The following is a 15,819-nucleotide window of genomic DNA, read 5'->3' as shown; positions in this document are numbered from 1 at the left end:
ACCTGCAATGCCTACGAGCAAACTGACAACAAGTGACAATAATGGAGTTGGACTGAGTGGAGGCCTGAGCAAAGCCTAGCAGCCCTGCTATACCCTTCTGCTTGCGTAGACACTGACCAAGCAAGCGGCGGCAACATGTTTTTCTTTCCCAGAAAAAAAAAGGTGGCGACATGTCTTTTGTGTAGAACGATCTTGCATTGTCGTTTACGTACATTCAGGAGCAAGCTAATGATATAGGAGCAGCTGAAGTGGTTGCAGAAGTAGCAGCAGCGAGCGAGTAGACCCTGAGTCTAGTGTTTGACAGTGTTTCACCAAGAACCTAAAGAAGTCACAACTGAAACCCCTCAAAAAAACCATGCCAAACAGGACCTATATCGTAGCATTGAGAAATAATGATGGTTGATCTCAAGTTCTCAGTAAATTTCCCTAACTTTTTACTAGCAACGATATTTATAAAACTATATTGTCAATATAAAAAAAGTCATATGTTATCAAACTATAAGTAATACGAACTTCTGCATAAAAAAATTCAGATATTAGTCGTTAGGGTTGAAAAGATCAAACTCAAGATAAATAAATCTATATAAAGTTACACTCAAAGGAAGCAGGACAGATGATGACAGTTATCTCTTTCAGAAGATACTACTCTTGCAGGCCAGAACCACGGCCTGCAAATGATGTCGTCGGGCCCAGCCCACCACTGGTACGGTTACTAATAGAGTTGGGCCGGTGTAGTGTAATTATAGGCCCAGCTTTACCCATTGCAAATAGAAATAGCAGTTCCCCAGTTCCTGCTAATCTGGATGCTCATGCAAAATCTGATGCATGATGGCACACTCACTTACGATTTTGAGCCATCTCTGAATTCGGGAGCGCAAGAAGGCGGCAAACAAAATCTGATGCACAGTACAGCTTCTTTTCAACATTTTTTGTCAAATTAACAAATGGACGACATACATGACAGATCGCGATCGATGATCAAACATATCCCGTTGCATATATAAAACATACGCATATATAGAGAGAGAAGCTACGCACAACGACAACAGAAATGACAGGGTTTGTGTGTATATACTGTCGTCAGCGCCTCCTCCTCCTCCGGCGTCCGACCCTCCGTCGAACTGGCATGGCCGCGACGACGTCGTCAATGCATGGTGCGCGATCGAGCAAGGCTCGCTGCGTGCCGAGGCAGGCAGAGGCAGATCATCAGACCGACCGCCTCGACAGAGACGACGCGGCGCACGCCGGCCGCCCCGCGCGCGCTCAGTTCATGTTACGGGCGCAGCGCGTGATGGCGGAGCAGCCGCGGCGGTAGGGGTTGGCGGCCTGCTGCGACGCGCAGTTGCTGTAGTAGGACCGCCCGCGCTTGTTGCACGGCACCTGGTCCGCGCGCAGCGCCGCGTAGCTGATGTACCGGTTGGTCGGCTTCCGCTGCGCCAGCGTCCGCCGCATCGCGTCGCCGGCGGCGAGGCCACCGCCGCTCAGCCCGAGCTCCTCCTCCTCGTCCACGTCGCACTCGCCCACGGCGCCCGAGCACTTGCTGCGCGGGCCCGGGATGCTGCTCGTCCTCGCAGCCACGAAGTCCATCGCGCTCAGGTCCCCGACCTTCGCCGAGGCCGGCACCGCGAGGAACGCGGCCGCCGCCGCCGCGACCGCCAGCAGGAGCGCCAACAGGGCGCCGGCGCCGAGGCGGGCCATGTCGTCGAACGGGTGGCCTTGTTGTCGATAAGCTGGTATTTTGATTGAACGATCGACTGGCGGGGGTCTCTTCGCCCACCCTGCCTTCTTCTCTTCGCTGTGTGAAGGGGAGGAGGAGGGGGAGATGAAGAGGAGCACAGGGAGGCCATTTGGAGAGGAAGGCGCTGGATGGGAGACAAACCAGGGTGACCGCACGCTCGCCTGGACGGTGCGCCCGCGTGTCGCGGCCTCGCTCTCGCCCCGCCCCCTGGCGGCGGTCCTGCGTGCATGGGTGCAGACTTGCACGTGGGACAAAAGGAAATTGAATTTCAAAATATAAGAATTTGAAATGGGTTTCTAATCGATCTTAGATAAAAAAAAATTATCGGCTACAAAGTTGTAAATCTTGCTGGAAACCACAACTAACTCTGGTATAAACTATGTTAACCTTCGGGGTTCTTTGAAAAATTGAAAAAAAGGAAAGAAATTTAGAATCTGGTAACTTGAAATGAATATTTGAGTCTAAAGTATATTAAATAAAAAGTTATCAACTATAAAATTGTAGATGGTGCCAAGCTCTACAACTTTGATTTAAAGTTTGTATTGATATGACTTCATAAAAAAAGTTATTTTTTATATGAGAAAAAGAGAGACAACAAACAATACGTCAGCAAAACCGTCCAAGAAACCACTTTGAAATGGTCAATGAGGGTATTTTGTTTGGTTCATTCGGTATTTAAGTTCGAAGTTCGAGGGAGTGTTTTCAAATCAAATAACTACTTCAGGACGGTGAATCGGACATTACTCTATATAATATGATGAACAATCTAATAATCATTTGATCTAATGGACGCAAACGCTGATGAGTCATCTTTTGATGAGCCTAGATGAAATCTCCTCTAGCAGATTGTCTAAAACTTATCTCTTATATATTATATTTCTTTAGGAATAGTGGAGAGGGAGTTGTCCTTCTTTTAGATCTCTTTAAAAAATATAAATATAGGAGATGAGATAGTAGATTTATTGCAGCATCTTTTATCTTCTAAAATACTACATTTTAGATATAAGAGATCGGATAGATCTGACCAGTGACACCAACATATTCTACTTCATTCAGTATTCACAGAAATAAGACAATGCATTCCACGTTCCAAACTGTAACAATGAAGTCATCCGTAGTTCCGTACACAAGGCTTGCTATATTTCATGTGCCTGAAATATGGCTTATTTTCAGGCGACACTTGCAGCCCTAGATTCAACGATAATAATACGCGGCGACATTTACCTCCGCTGAGAGAGCACGTACTGCAGTCAGGAACAAAGAAAGCGCCCCAAAACAATTGTCGGCGCACAGCGGCAGAGGAACAGAATAAATCGTTGTCTACTAGACAGTGGCGCACGGATCAAGGAGAATACAAAATTAATGGGTGGATTAGGAAGGGAAGGAGCATTCGTTTTCTGTTCGCCTGAAACTAAAGCAAAAAACAGGCGACTGAACAATAGGAAAAGTGCTTTAACAAATCATGGAAATATATAACTGTCTGATGCCGTTGGATTTTCTGTGTACGTGCAAATAAACAACATTATCTTGCCTTCTTTTTTTGTGGCAATGCAAGAACATAATCACGGGCAAATAAACAACCTTCGTTCCATCTATTCCGGTAGTTCTCTCCATGCCTGAAACAGTGAAACCTCCACAATCCACTCGATCGAAGCTCGAGTTTGAGAAGTGGCGAGCTTGAGGTGTGGGCATTTTAATTTGATGCTATTTGCTCGAGCAATTTTATTACATTTGTCTTATCTTTATTTTATATTATTCTACCATTCCATGAATTTTATCGACACAGGGTAGGTTAGTCATCACCAGTCCTCTTGGCTTCGTCGGTAATTCTAAGGTTTAGTAAGTTTTTTTGTGTGTGTGAAATCAATCAAGAGAACTAAAGTCCCATATGACACGTTCAATTTCTAGCATTCATGTCAAGAGTTAATCCGATGGTAACTCCAACACCTAGAGCAGTAAATATAGATGTTACTAGGTGCACTTATTAATTTAAAATTTCAGACTGGATACAATTTAGTGCACTGATTAAATAGAAATTAATAAGTTGGTTGGAGAAGTTGACTACGATGCATTCAGCACATGATTATAGCTATATAAAATATACAATTAGTGAGATTATCTTTCCTTTCTGCCTTTTATGCCGTTGTTTCATTTGGCACGTTGGATTATAGTTATAGAAAATCTACAATTAGTGAGATTATCTTTCTTTTTTCTTAGCGCATGAACAATGATTTGAACCACAACACTCCAAATAGCCAGGCCTCACTGCAATGGACAATAGTTATAACTTGGAGGAGCTAGAAAAGGATTGTACTTAGTGATGCTAGAGCTAGCAAAACTTGGAGCGGTGTGTTGTGGCCTGTGGAGAGAGAAGCAGAGAGAGAGAGAGCCGAGTATGGAAATGGTACCAACTTCTTCTCTGGGGTCCAATTTATTCCGGGCACTACTCCACGCTGTGGAGGGCCTTATATGTCGTGTTCATTTAGCGGGTTATTTGATGGACGTCGATTAACTTGCTTGGGCTAGGATGCATCCTCATGCGTTGGTGTGAGATTGCTCATCTAAGGGATTGATATTTCAATTAGGCACACAAGTGGAAAATTGAAAATTAAAATAACATTGGAATTTGAGACCTCATGAATCATGCCATGTCAAACAAATCTTGAAAGCAAGATACATATCTCCATCCTTTTGGCTAGCTTATATAGGTGGAGATCCATTCCTTCTAATAAAGATTTACATGTCCCACTTTGAAGGATCTAGAAATTTGTAGAAAATCGACCGAAACAAACAAAACAAAAAATTATTTTGACGATCCCTAAAACTTATAAGCAAATCTAAGTCACCAACTAAACGAGAATTAACACGATCAATGCAAAGTTTAGCCACCGACGACGACGTTGCCATATCAAACGAGAATAGCTGCTCCACCGATTAGCAGGCACGTCAGGAAGCCACCCCTGAAGGCTATGGCGGACGACGGCGACGGCGGTGGCGAAGACGTCCCGTTCGTGCCAGGAGCAGGCGCGGGCGCCGGCACCGGCGACTGCGACGGCGACGAAGCGTTCTTTCCCGGAACAGGATGGGGCGGCGGCGGTGTAGGCAGGGCATGCGGAGCAGGAGGCGGCGGCGGCGGCGACGTGGACGTGGGCGGTGGGGGCGCGGGCGACGACGAGGGCTTCGGCGGCGGGGAGGAGGACGTGACGTCGTCGCGGACGGCGAGGACGACGACGATGAGGCGCTCGCCGGCCCTGCACCGCGCCGCGTCGGGGCTGATGAAGAAGTAGGCTCCGGAGGCGTGGAACACGAAGCGGGAGTCGCCGTCGTCGAGCCGGAGCGCGGGCTCCGTGGCGTTGCAGGCGTCGTAGTGGCCCTGACTCACCACCAGCACGGCGTCCGCGCCCTTGTTGTACCTGAACACTGCACGCAACGGCAGCAGCATGTCAGTCGCGTCGCGATCGCGTGCACACGGCACACGCGGCGACCGTAAGCGCAAGGGGACAAAGAAAAGGCTCTCTCTCTATCTGTCTGCATGCAGGCATGCAGCAATGCATGTAGACTAGAGTGTGTAGAGAGACGGGGAACGAAACTCACCAAGGGTGTCGTTGACCTGGAAGCGATTGCGCTCCGCCCAGGCGTTGAAGGGCTCGGCGGGGTTGGGCGCCCACCCGGCGTGGCCGCCGACGTAGAAGTCGCGGCCGGCGGCGCAGGTCGCCGCCATGAGCACGGAGAGCAGGGCCAGAGCCACTACTCCGGCGATCCGCCGCGCCATACTTCTACTGCGTGTACGTGCCTATCCCCGGAACGTACCAAGAACACGAACCTGACCGATCGCTCTGGCTCGTACTATATAGTGATCAAAACCGGTGCCAATAGCTAGATAATATCTATCGCGCCTAGCTCTCTAGCGTGTTGCTATAGTAGAGAATTAGAGATAGATGAACCCGGCCGGCCGGCGTCCAAATGAATCTGAGGCTGGTGTGGCCGGTGGTGTGGTGTGGTGTGTTTGTGAGACTCCGTGGAGGAGTCGAGGTGTGTATTTATACACGAGAGCCGGGTGATGTTACCGTTGGGGTGCATTAGTGAGGCAGTAGCAGCAGCAGCAATTAGCTAGCTGTGACAGCAGCATGCAGCCGTTACTGATGCTGAGCTTTAACCAGCGCCTCAAGGAGTTACTCTACACCATTTCCTTGACCTCCATGGCGAAGCAACCGGCTGGCATGGCATGACTCAGTTCGTAACGGTGCACTGGGTTGCTTACTACATGCCGTGTAAATCCATCCAGCCCCTGCATGATCCGCAGACCGTTAAACGCTGCGGCAGGGTATCACTTTCACCACAGGCCTTTATGGGCCGGAGTTCATGGGGCGCTGGGGCAGGCCGGGCTGGACTCATCAAGTCTGATGGGCCGTCATGGCCTTTGAAGCCTCAAGCCTCAAAGGCTGATGGATGATGGGTTCGCCGCCGATTGACTAACCTCTGGTTTCCACAGTGGGCCTAGCCCATTCTTGTTTCCTTCCCCGGTTTTCTTCTTCTTTTGCTGCCTGCATTCCTTGTCGTGCTGCCGTGCTTGTAGACTGCAGTAGCAGTGCATCAAGCCTCTGCTACTCATGGCCCTGATAACAAATTTGTCTCTGCGTGTGCATGCTTACATTCATATGCATTCTTTGTGGCAGGCAAGCAGGAAGACGATGGCTTGGGATGTACAGCAGCAGAGGTATGCATGTATGTATCCTCAATTCGCCATTCTCTACTCCCATGCTCGTCAAATTAATTCCTTGCTCATCTGAAAGAAAACAGTTGGACCATTTTTTTTCCTTATCTTAAAACTTTACACAGCTGGACCGGAGCAGAGCAAATTCCCTATAGTGCTGTGCTGCTAGCTGTCCTGCTGAGACCTGAGGGTGGTGGAATAAGTATACGCTGCTGTTGCGACGACCGACACTAGCTCGGGCAGTCCTCGCTCATCAGTCATCAAGGCTTCAACTGTTGGCGCTCAGAAAGCCAACTCAATGCAAGCGCATGCATTCATGGCCTCCTGTTGGTAAACGAGGGTTGTAAACACCAAGAAAGCAACCTGCAATCCTTGCAGAAGGTATAGCCAAGAGTACTAGTACTGTAGTAGTAGTAATGGAAAACGTTTTATCTTCAGCTACCCATTTCATTAGGGAGTAATGCAGCTAAGCTATCTATGGGATGGATGTGCAGTTGTGCACAAGGGCAGGCAGGAGCAGCACCAGCAAAGCGCAGCTTGCACCGTTGCACGCAAGAGCGATGTATGGGTGGGTGGTCGGTGGTCGGTGGAGACCGAGGTAAATCAATGAATGGACAATGGACGGAGGAGCAGTAGTTACTCCATGGTGTGATTTGTGCTGGCGGAGGACGAGGACTGCAGGTGGACGGTGGATCTCGCTCGCTGCACTGACGCCGCGCCGGCCAAGTTGCATTGGCTACGGCTAGCCACTTTGCAGCATCCAGCACGTTCGCTTGTTGCCAACAGTGTTTTTTTCTCACAATAAACCAACGTTAGTCGGGCTTATCAGTCCAGAAACCAACCAGCGAACGGGCTCGGCGTGCTAAACTGCCAACGCACACTCTCTCTCTCGCTCACAGCCCGGCAAGGACGACGATGCCATTGCCATTGCAACCTGCGACGCGGGCGCATTGACTGTTGTCTCTTAAGGTCAAGCAGCAAGGGCGACAGCACGCATCTCCGTCGCGCGCCAGCTACCGCCTGTCCGAGAAGTCCGGACCCTGCCATGCTTGCATTGGGTGAGGTGTTGGTGACCAGTAAGACTGTCTCCGACGAGAAATCCATAGACACCCAAATCTAGAGACACAACCTAAATATAGGTATTCTCTCTCTTGAAAACCCATTTGGAAAAATGATTCTATTTTGGGTCTTGTTGTTGGAGGAGATGCCGAATAGATATTGAACATTTTGTCTATAGCGTTACCTAAAGGACGAATATATCTCGTATTTTGTGTGTTGTTGCTGAGATAGCCTTGGCGGTGCTGAATGCCTATTTGTGCAATGCAATTGCGCTGTGTTGTGCGTGTGCATGCATGGGGCATATCATACATGCAGTAATAGTAATAGGTTGGGCCGGCCGGCCGGCGAGGTAACGGCGCGCGGAGCAAAGGACCGTGGCGCCGTGCAGGGCTGACACGGAAGCATGCATGTGAAGGTCACATGGACAGGCCTCGTCTCGAGGGATCCATGATCTCGATCGATCGGATACCGCGTGCCACTTTAATTCGCTTCTCTCCTCTCAACTGTAACGCCAGGGCCTGCAGGCCAGGATGTGCCTGACATGTATGTGTACTCTAAATCGCTGAGATGATATATGTACATGTGTGGCTCGTGCCTTCAGTTAGCCAGGTCAGATTCAGTCACCGGTGAGATTTAGGCCCTGTTTAAATCAGGTGTAAAGCTTTAGAGTGTCGATTGTTATATGGAAGTGTTGCATGGGGTATTCGAATACTAATAAAAAAACAAATTACAGAATCCGTCAGTAATTCGCGAGACGAATTTAGTAAACCTAATTAACCTATCATTAGCACATGTGTTACTGTAGCACCACATTGTCAAATCATGGACTAATTAGGTTTAAAAAATTCGTCTCGCAAATTAGTCGCAAGCTGTGTAATTAGTTATTTTTTAATCTATATTTAATACTTCATGTATGTATCAAACATTCGATGGAATAGGAAGTAAACTTTATGGGAGAAACTAAACAAGACCTTATATACTAGCCGGATTTAATTTATCAGCAGGCAAGCACTACTACTAATTAAGCAGAGGCTCATTTGCCTCACCAATCGTAGGAGATGCATGCTTTAACATCGCTTTTATTTGTCTGCGGCACCCCCTTCCCTTCAACTTCCACGGTTGGAACTGAAGATGTGTTGGAGACAAGACAGTAGTGCGCTCTACCGTACCTGAACTAACACAGTTGCTTCCACTGCAGTCGATAACTAAACCAGTCGCACTCGCACATCATACACAGGCCTCCTTCACAACACATATATAAGGCGTGCGTTATAATTCAGTGATATAAATTAAACAGCAAATGGTAAATTTAAGGTTATATAATATCTTTTAACTGAAAATGCATGCTCGCGTTCCCTCATACACACGGATACACATGTGTTTGGATCCAGGACTAAAGTTTAGTCTCTGTCACATCGGACGTTCGGATGCTAACTAACAGGACTAAACATGAGTTAATTATAAAAATAATTACACAGATGGAGACTAATTAATTCGTGAGACGAATCTATTAAGCCAATCCATCATTAGCACATGTTACTGTAGCACCATATTGTCAAACCATGGACTAATTAGGCTTAATAGATTCGTCTCATAAATTAGTCTCAATCTGTGTAATTAGTTTTATAATTAGTCTATGTTTAATACTCCAAATTAGTGTTAAACATTCGATGTGATAGAGATTAAAATTTAGGAGGTAGAAAAAAAAACTTGGTACTATAGCTAGCATAAACCGGATCCCTCCATCCACAGTACTGCTACCACGTGGTACTGTTCAGAACAGCTGGGCCGACCAACTCGCAACCGAGAGCAAATGCCCAGACGACAACACTGCCCTGGACCCCTTTTTTTACAACAAATAACTTTTAGCAGCAACGCGATGCAAGTATTGTTACATCATTCAAGCCTACAGATTGTAAAGCTTTGTAGCAAATTGCACTGAAAGACATGATGCTCAAAGGAGCAGGGAGAACTCTAAATTGGGGTTATTGGTAGAAGAGTCTTGTACAGCTTGGCGCGCAAGAGCATCAGCTGTGGTGTTGAGTTGCCGGTGGATCTTGTAAATCTGGGAAGACCTGCTTCTTAATTGGTTGGAGAATGTTTGAGTGAAATGCTTGATTCTCCAATCAGGAGGATTGGAAAGGTCGTCCCTGTTGAGGAAGTGAACTAATTGTTCACAGTCCGACAAGAAGTTGACGCCGGTCAGGTTGAGCTTGTCGATAATAGCCGAAGCAAGAGCCAGGCTATAGCAGCCTCAGCCATGATCACAGAAGTGCAAGCATCAAGTTTCGCCTTGATGTAAATCGCCTGGGCTGGTTGTTCCTGAAAATTAAGAATGAAAACACCAAGTCCAGCCAACCTGGGTTGCAAAGTTGGTTGGTCCGGCTCAGTGGAAGCATCAACATAGCACCTAGAGCCTTGGAGAAGTGCCGGCGCTGTGATTCGTACTTGTTCATCATTGGCATCTGTTGCAATGAAAGTCTCATACCTGGTAGAGTAGATGGTGATTGTTGCACTGGTTGTGCAGTGACAGGAAGTGTGTCTGCAGTCCCAGTTGTCAGTTCGCCAAGGACGGCCGTTCCTGCATTTAAGTTAGGCATACCTTGCTGAGTATGTGGAGGCTGGTTTAGTGGCTGTGGCATGCTGGTGGTAGGATTAGCTGCAGTAGAGGCCGGTGGGAGCAATGCTTGAGTGTGGGTATTTATATGGGCAGCAACTGCATTGTGTACCTGCATAGGGGTCCATGTTTTGCTATGGAAACGGTTATCATTTCTAGCTTTCCAAATATACCACATGGTTAATAGAATTTTGCAGAAAAGAGTATCAGAAGTGGAATTGGATATGAAGCTCTGGATAATTAACTGGATGCCATCACTTTCATGAGGGAGGTTGTCAGTTCTCATAGAAGGGGTGAAAGAGAACCATACCGCCCGAGGGAGATCACAGTGGAAGAACAGGTGGGCATAATCTTCCATAGCAGCGCAAGTGGAGCAGTGTTCATCTATGTGGGTGGAAAACCTGGCTGCTCTCTCTACAGTGGCAAGAGCACGACAGATATGCCTCCAAGTGAAGGCTTTGATTATGTGTGGGAGAGCCTTGCTTCTCCAAGCTCGCCGTAGGATCTGGTTAGCCTGAGGAAGGATGCTTCGTGAGCCCTGTTGTGGGAGTTGAATCGTGTTCTGAGCGGAGAGGTGCTTGTAAATTTGTTTAGTGGTGCAGATCCGTTCCTGGAGGGCTTCCACCGGAGAATATCCTGCAGATTATCAGGAACAGGACGTAAAGAAGCGATGGCTTGTACTGCCTGATTGTCAAACGTGTTAGTCAAAAGTTGCATATTCCAAGTTTGAGTATTAGAGATCCAGAGATCAGAGGCTGTGGATGGAAGCGGTGTGGTGGTGACCGGCAGCAGTAAATGGTCATGGATAGAGTCCCAAACCGGGCACCATGGGGCTGACCAGATAGAAGTGTTACCTGCATGGATTTGGAAGACAACATTGGTACATAGATCTTTTTTTACCTGCATGACAGACGACCAAAAGATGGACCTAGGTCCATTATTATTAGTAGTCCAGAAAGAGGAGTTGTGAAAGTATCTGGCTTTGAGAACAGCGGTGAGGAAAGGGTTATTGTTGTTAGCAATGTCATAGGCAGCATGGATAAGGAGACTTCTGTTAACAGTGTAAAGGTCCCTGATGCCAAGGCCCGTTGTCCTTGCTCTGATAAATGTCGTCCCAAGATCTGTAAGCGATTGGGGAGGTGGGGTTGTCCTCCTGGATACCCGCCCACCAGAATCTTCTGATGATCGTAGTGATTTTGTCCACAAAAGTCTTTGAGAAAAGAACAGTAAACATGTAGTAGACAGGAATGGAGGAAAGAACAGATTGGATATAGATAAGTCTTCCAGCGTGGTTGAGCTTGTTCGCTTTGACCATGGTTAACTTGGCTCTGAACTTGTTGATGATGAAATCGTAAGCCTTATTTCTCTCGTTGTGGTTGAAGATGATGAGGTGGCCCAAATGCAAGGTGTTAGGGAGGAGGTCAGGGACAGGGAAGATGTCCCTGATCTGAGCTTTCGTGAGGCTGTCAACATTTGTACTAAAGAGGATAGAGGACTTGTGGAGGTTGGGAGTCTGGCCAGAGGAATTACATAAGTCTTGCATGACACGGCGAATGGTAGAGGCCTCATGCACATTAGTAGCACCACAAAGGATCAGATCATCAGCAAAAAGAAGAGAGTGAATAGGGGGGGGGGGGGGGGGGGGGGGGGGGGGGGGGGGGGGGCGGCAATCAGGCCCCCGCATGATACCTGATAAATTGGATTGGCTGAGCTCATTCTGGAGGCGAATGGAAAGCTCGTTGATGGCCACCACGAAAAGGTAAGGTGAGAGAGGGGGCATCCTTGGCGAATCCCCTTCTGAGAAGAGAAAGAAGGAGTAGGCTCACCATTAACAAGGATTGAGAAAGTCCGGGTGGAAATACAGGCATGAATCAGACGAATGAAGGTAGCGGGGAAGCCCATCCTGTTGAGCACAGCGGCGATGAAGTCCCAGTTGATGCGGTCAAAAGCCTTGGCAAGATCAAGTCTAAGACAAAAGCTCTTGTGGTTCCAACTTCTAAGATTAAAAGAATGAATGATTTCCTAAGTGATGACAATATTGGAGGAAATATGCCTATTCTTGATAAAAGTCGCTTGGGCATGGTCGATGAACCCGGGAAGATGAGGTTTAAGTCTATCCGCTAGAGATTTAGCGATGACTTCATAAATAACGTTACACAAACTAATGGGTCTAAAATCTTGAGGACACATGGGTTGCATTTTTTTGGGAATGAGCGAAATATAGGTCTGGTTAATTTCGCTGTGGAGAAAAGCTGAGGCGTAGAATTCTCTTACCAGGGTGTTGACGTCATCAGCTAGCCATGGCCATGCCGATTTGTAGAATGCCGCATTGAGGTCGTCCGGTCCAGGGGAGGCTTTGCTGCGCATGTTCTTGATGATGGAGTGGAGCTCTTGTTTGTCAGGGATGGAGTTGATGTGCTGGTCGTCTTGGAGAGGCGTTACCTGTTGCCCTACATCGAGTTGATCAAGAGTAGAAGCAGTGGCATTATTGGTTGGGAAATTATGATTAGAGAAAATGTCATGAGCCGGTCAGCCGGACGACTGTTGCTGTTGCAGGGGGGTCAAGAACTCAACAGCCTTTTATTCATTGCCGCATCTATGGCTCATATATAGGGTACACATTAACAGATCCATGCGCGTGGCATGGCATGGGGCAACCCCCCAGCAAGTCAAGAGCAGATCATGCTTAAATAAAGGCGTCAACAGATTTAATTTGCTCAGGATCAATGAATTTTCAAGGGACACGGCCGGATACCTTGGTTGGTGTGATGATTAGCTTGCAGCAAATTCATCTTCGTGCTGCTGCTTTCAGCCGCACAGTATTTGTACGATATATAATATAATTGCTCGATCTAGTGTAGCTTACGCAAGTTTGTAGCGCAAGAATTTCACAAGGATTTTTTCAGGAAAGTAGTATGATTATACTGAAAAAAAAAGAATCTTATCCTAAGGACGAACGTGTGTTTATAGCAGAGTAGTTTTATAGCGGTACTAAATAGAAAAGCTTTATGATCGACCAGTTTGGAGAATCAGAACTTGACAGCTCATGTGCACAAATGCTATATTAAATGGTATTCTAAGTTATCCTCTCTTCCTCTCAAATTTGAGATGTCATGTTTCGACCCTATATATAATATATTATTTGAGATAGGGTATTTGTTGGAGAAGGTAAATATTTAGAGAGGATTTTTTTGTTAGAATATGAGTATGTGAGGATTTAAGGAAATTAAGTTTAGGAGAACTCTTCGAGATGCTCTTACAAAAACTTAGAAGTGAAGGGTAATTGTGGTGTTCTTGTTTTCCTTGCTGTGTTGATCGGCTTAGCTGCTCAAGATTGTAAGATGGACTTAATACTCCCTCTGTCTTGAAATACAAGGTACTCCTATATCAAGTTTTAAAATATATTCTAAATTGTAAGATATTTTGAATTTTTGAAGCCATCTATACGTTTCTGCATTTTTAACCACATCCATGCATGACTTTTAAACACCATTTTGTATAAATTGATTCATGTATTTGCTAGTTGTAGTTAATGATGTGTCTGCATACCTTTTCAAACTCATGTTCTACTAAGGAATACGAGTTACTGTTGGACTGTAATATGGCAAGTGGGCCTGTCCACAATACCTATATATATGTACGCTGAACTATCACAACACTACTGAGAATTCCCCCAATCACTTTCTTTCATGGTATCAGTGTATCATGGGAAGGTTACGATCTTTTCCGCTTCCGCTAATCGCGCGTCTCCTCCCGAGACCGCGCCGCCGCCGCCAGGCGCCCGATTGCCGGCCGGCAGGCCCTCTTCCTCCTCCGCGACCGCGCGCGCCACGGCGCCTACGCGACGCGCTCTCCTCCCCGTGCGACTGGTCTCATCGATCACCGACGCCAGCGCGTGATCTGGCTGGTCTTCCCGATCGCCATTGACCGCGCGTTCCCGTTCGTGATCCGGCCAAATGCGTGTGTGCCTGATCTGGCCATGTGCATGTGCGTGTGATCTGCTCCAGGTGCTTCCCGTACGTGATCTGGCCAGGTGATCCGGCCAGGTGCGTCCGTGCGTGATCCACGTCCGCACGGCCCGACGTCCCCCGCAAGTGATTGCGCGGCCTCGACTTGACGTCGGGGTCATCTCCTGATCCGATGGCTGAGACGGAGGCAGAACGTCAGGCGCGCGAACAGCGCGAACGCGACGCCGAGAAGGCGGCGGCCGATCGTGCAGCGGCCCTCGATGCATATGAGGCCAAGTACGCCGCCGTCCATGCCGCGGTCATCGCCGTCCTCAACATCAAGGTCCACGTGCCCTTGGTTCTGGATCGCGCCGCCGACAACTACAACTGGTGGCGCGCCATGTTCCTCACCGTCTTGGGCAAGTACGCCCTCACCGACCACGTCCTCTTCGACGTAGACAATGCCGATCGACCGGCGTGGGTGCAGATGGACTGCGTCGTGCTGACATGGATCTATTGCACGATCCACGCCGACCTCCAGCAGTCGATGATGAACCGCAAGCCCAACGCTCGCGGCGCCTGGACCTACCTCGAGAACGAGTTTCTCGGCCAGCGCGACTCGCGTGCCCTGCTGCTCTTGACGGAGTTTCGCACAGCGAAATAGGGCTCGACCTCGATCACCGACTTCTGCCGTCGTCTTGAGACGATGGCGACGACTCTCGGCAACTACGGCGATCCGATCGGGGATCGCACCATGGTTCTCACCCTCCTCCGCGGCCTCAACGGCAAGTTCCGGCCCATGGTCTCCAACCTCAAGATGCGGCAGCCCTTCCCCACCTTCGAGGAGGCTCGCACGCTTCTTCTGCTCGAGGAGATCGACATCGACGACATCACCGCCGGCGAGGCGGCCGGGGCATCCGATCCGTTGGCCTCCTCTACGTCGACCACCCTCGTCGCCGCTCCACGCCCCCTGCCGGACGCCCCGACGGCGGCCACAGCCAGGGCACCCAGGGCGGTCACGGCCAGGGTAGGCCCGCCAACCAGGGCGGCGGCCACTACAGCCAGCCCGGCCAGGGCGGCCACGGCCAGAGTGGCCACGGTGGCTAGGGCGGCTCGCAGCGGACTGGCCGCCGCCACGGTGGACGTGGCCGCAACCAGCAGCAGTCAGCCAGCAACACCAACGCCGGCTCTCACCCCCCGGCGCTGTTCTACAACCCGTGGGCAGGCCACGTTCAGTTTTGGCCATGCCCACCGAACGCCTCTGGGACGCCGTTCCGTCCTCCACCGGCTGCCTTCACCGCCCAGCAGCAGTACGTGCAGCAGCCGTACACCCTTGGGCCTCCTCCAGGTTTCGGCTATGGCGCATTGCCACCACCACAGCAGCAGCAGCCCTGGACGCCCATGCAGGGCATGTCCTGGGACCCATCCAGCCTCGTCAGCAACTTCAACACCATGACGCTGACGCCTCCTCCTTCAGGCGAATGGTATGCTGACTCCGATGCCGGTGCTCATATGGTCAACAATGCTGGTATACTCTCTAGCCTTCACCCTCCATCATCATCCAGTCCTTCATCTATCATTGTGGGTAACGGAGCTTCGCTTCCCGTTACATCTATTGGGTCACATTCTTTTTCTGCAACACGACGTCCTCTTGTTCTTTCTAATATTTTAGTCTCACCAAACATTATTAAGAATTTAATCTCTGTACGTCGTTTCACTACTGATAATAACTATTCCATTGAAT

General features: G+C 48.8%; 2 protein-coding genes across 2 annotated transcripts; both read right to left on the bottom strand.

Moving 5' to 3' along the window:
- Positions 1 to 897: 897 nt before the first annotated feature.
- LOC136451424 (protein RALF-like 22) lies at positions 898 to 1,811 on the bottom strand. Its single transcript, XM_066452129.1, has one exon. It carries the CDS (start codon positions 1,696 to 1,698, stop codon positions 1,264 to 1,266), a length of 435 nt encoding a protein of 144 aa, XP_066308226.1. The 5' UTR covers positions 1,699 to 1,811; the 3' UTR covers positions 898 to 1,263.
- Positions 1,812 to 4,646: 2,835 nt separating this feature from the next.
- Positions 4,647 to 5,510, bottom strand: LOC136454187 (early nodulin-like protein 18). Its single transcript, XM_066454709.1, has 2 exons — positions 5,333 to 5,510; positions 4,647 to 5,158 (listed from the first exon to the last, which is right to left on the bottom strand). The coding sequence occupies exons 1-2, from the start codon at positions 5,508 to 5,510 to the stop codon at positions 4,647 to 4,649; spliced, it is 690 nt and encodes a 229-aa protein (XP_066310806.1).
- Between the last annotated feature and the right edge of the window lie 10,309 nt (positions 5,511 to 15,819).

Source organism: Miscanthus floridulus, chromosome 5, assembly GCF_019320115.1.
Source record: "Miscanthus floridulus cultivar M001 chromosome 5, ASM1932011v1, whole genome shotgun sequence".
Taxonomy (NCBI): Eukaryota; Viridiplantae; Streptophyta; class Magnoliopsida; order Poales; family Poaceae; genus Miscanthus; species Miscanthus floridulus.
This window is presented reverse-complemented; position numbering and strand designations above follow the sequence as displayed.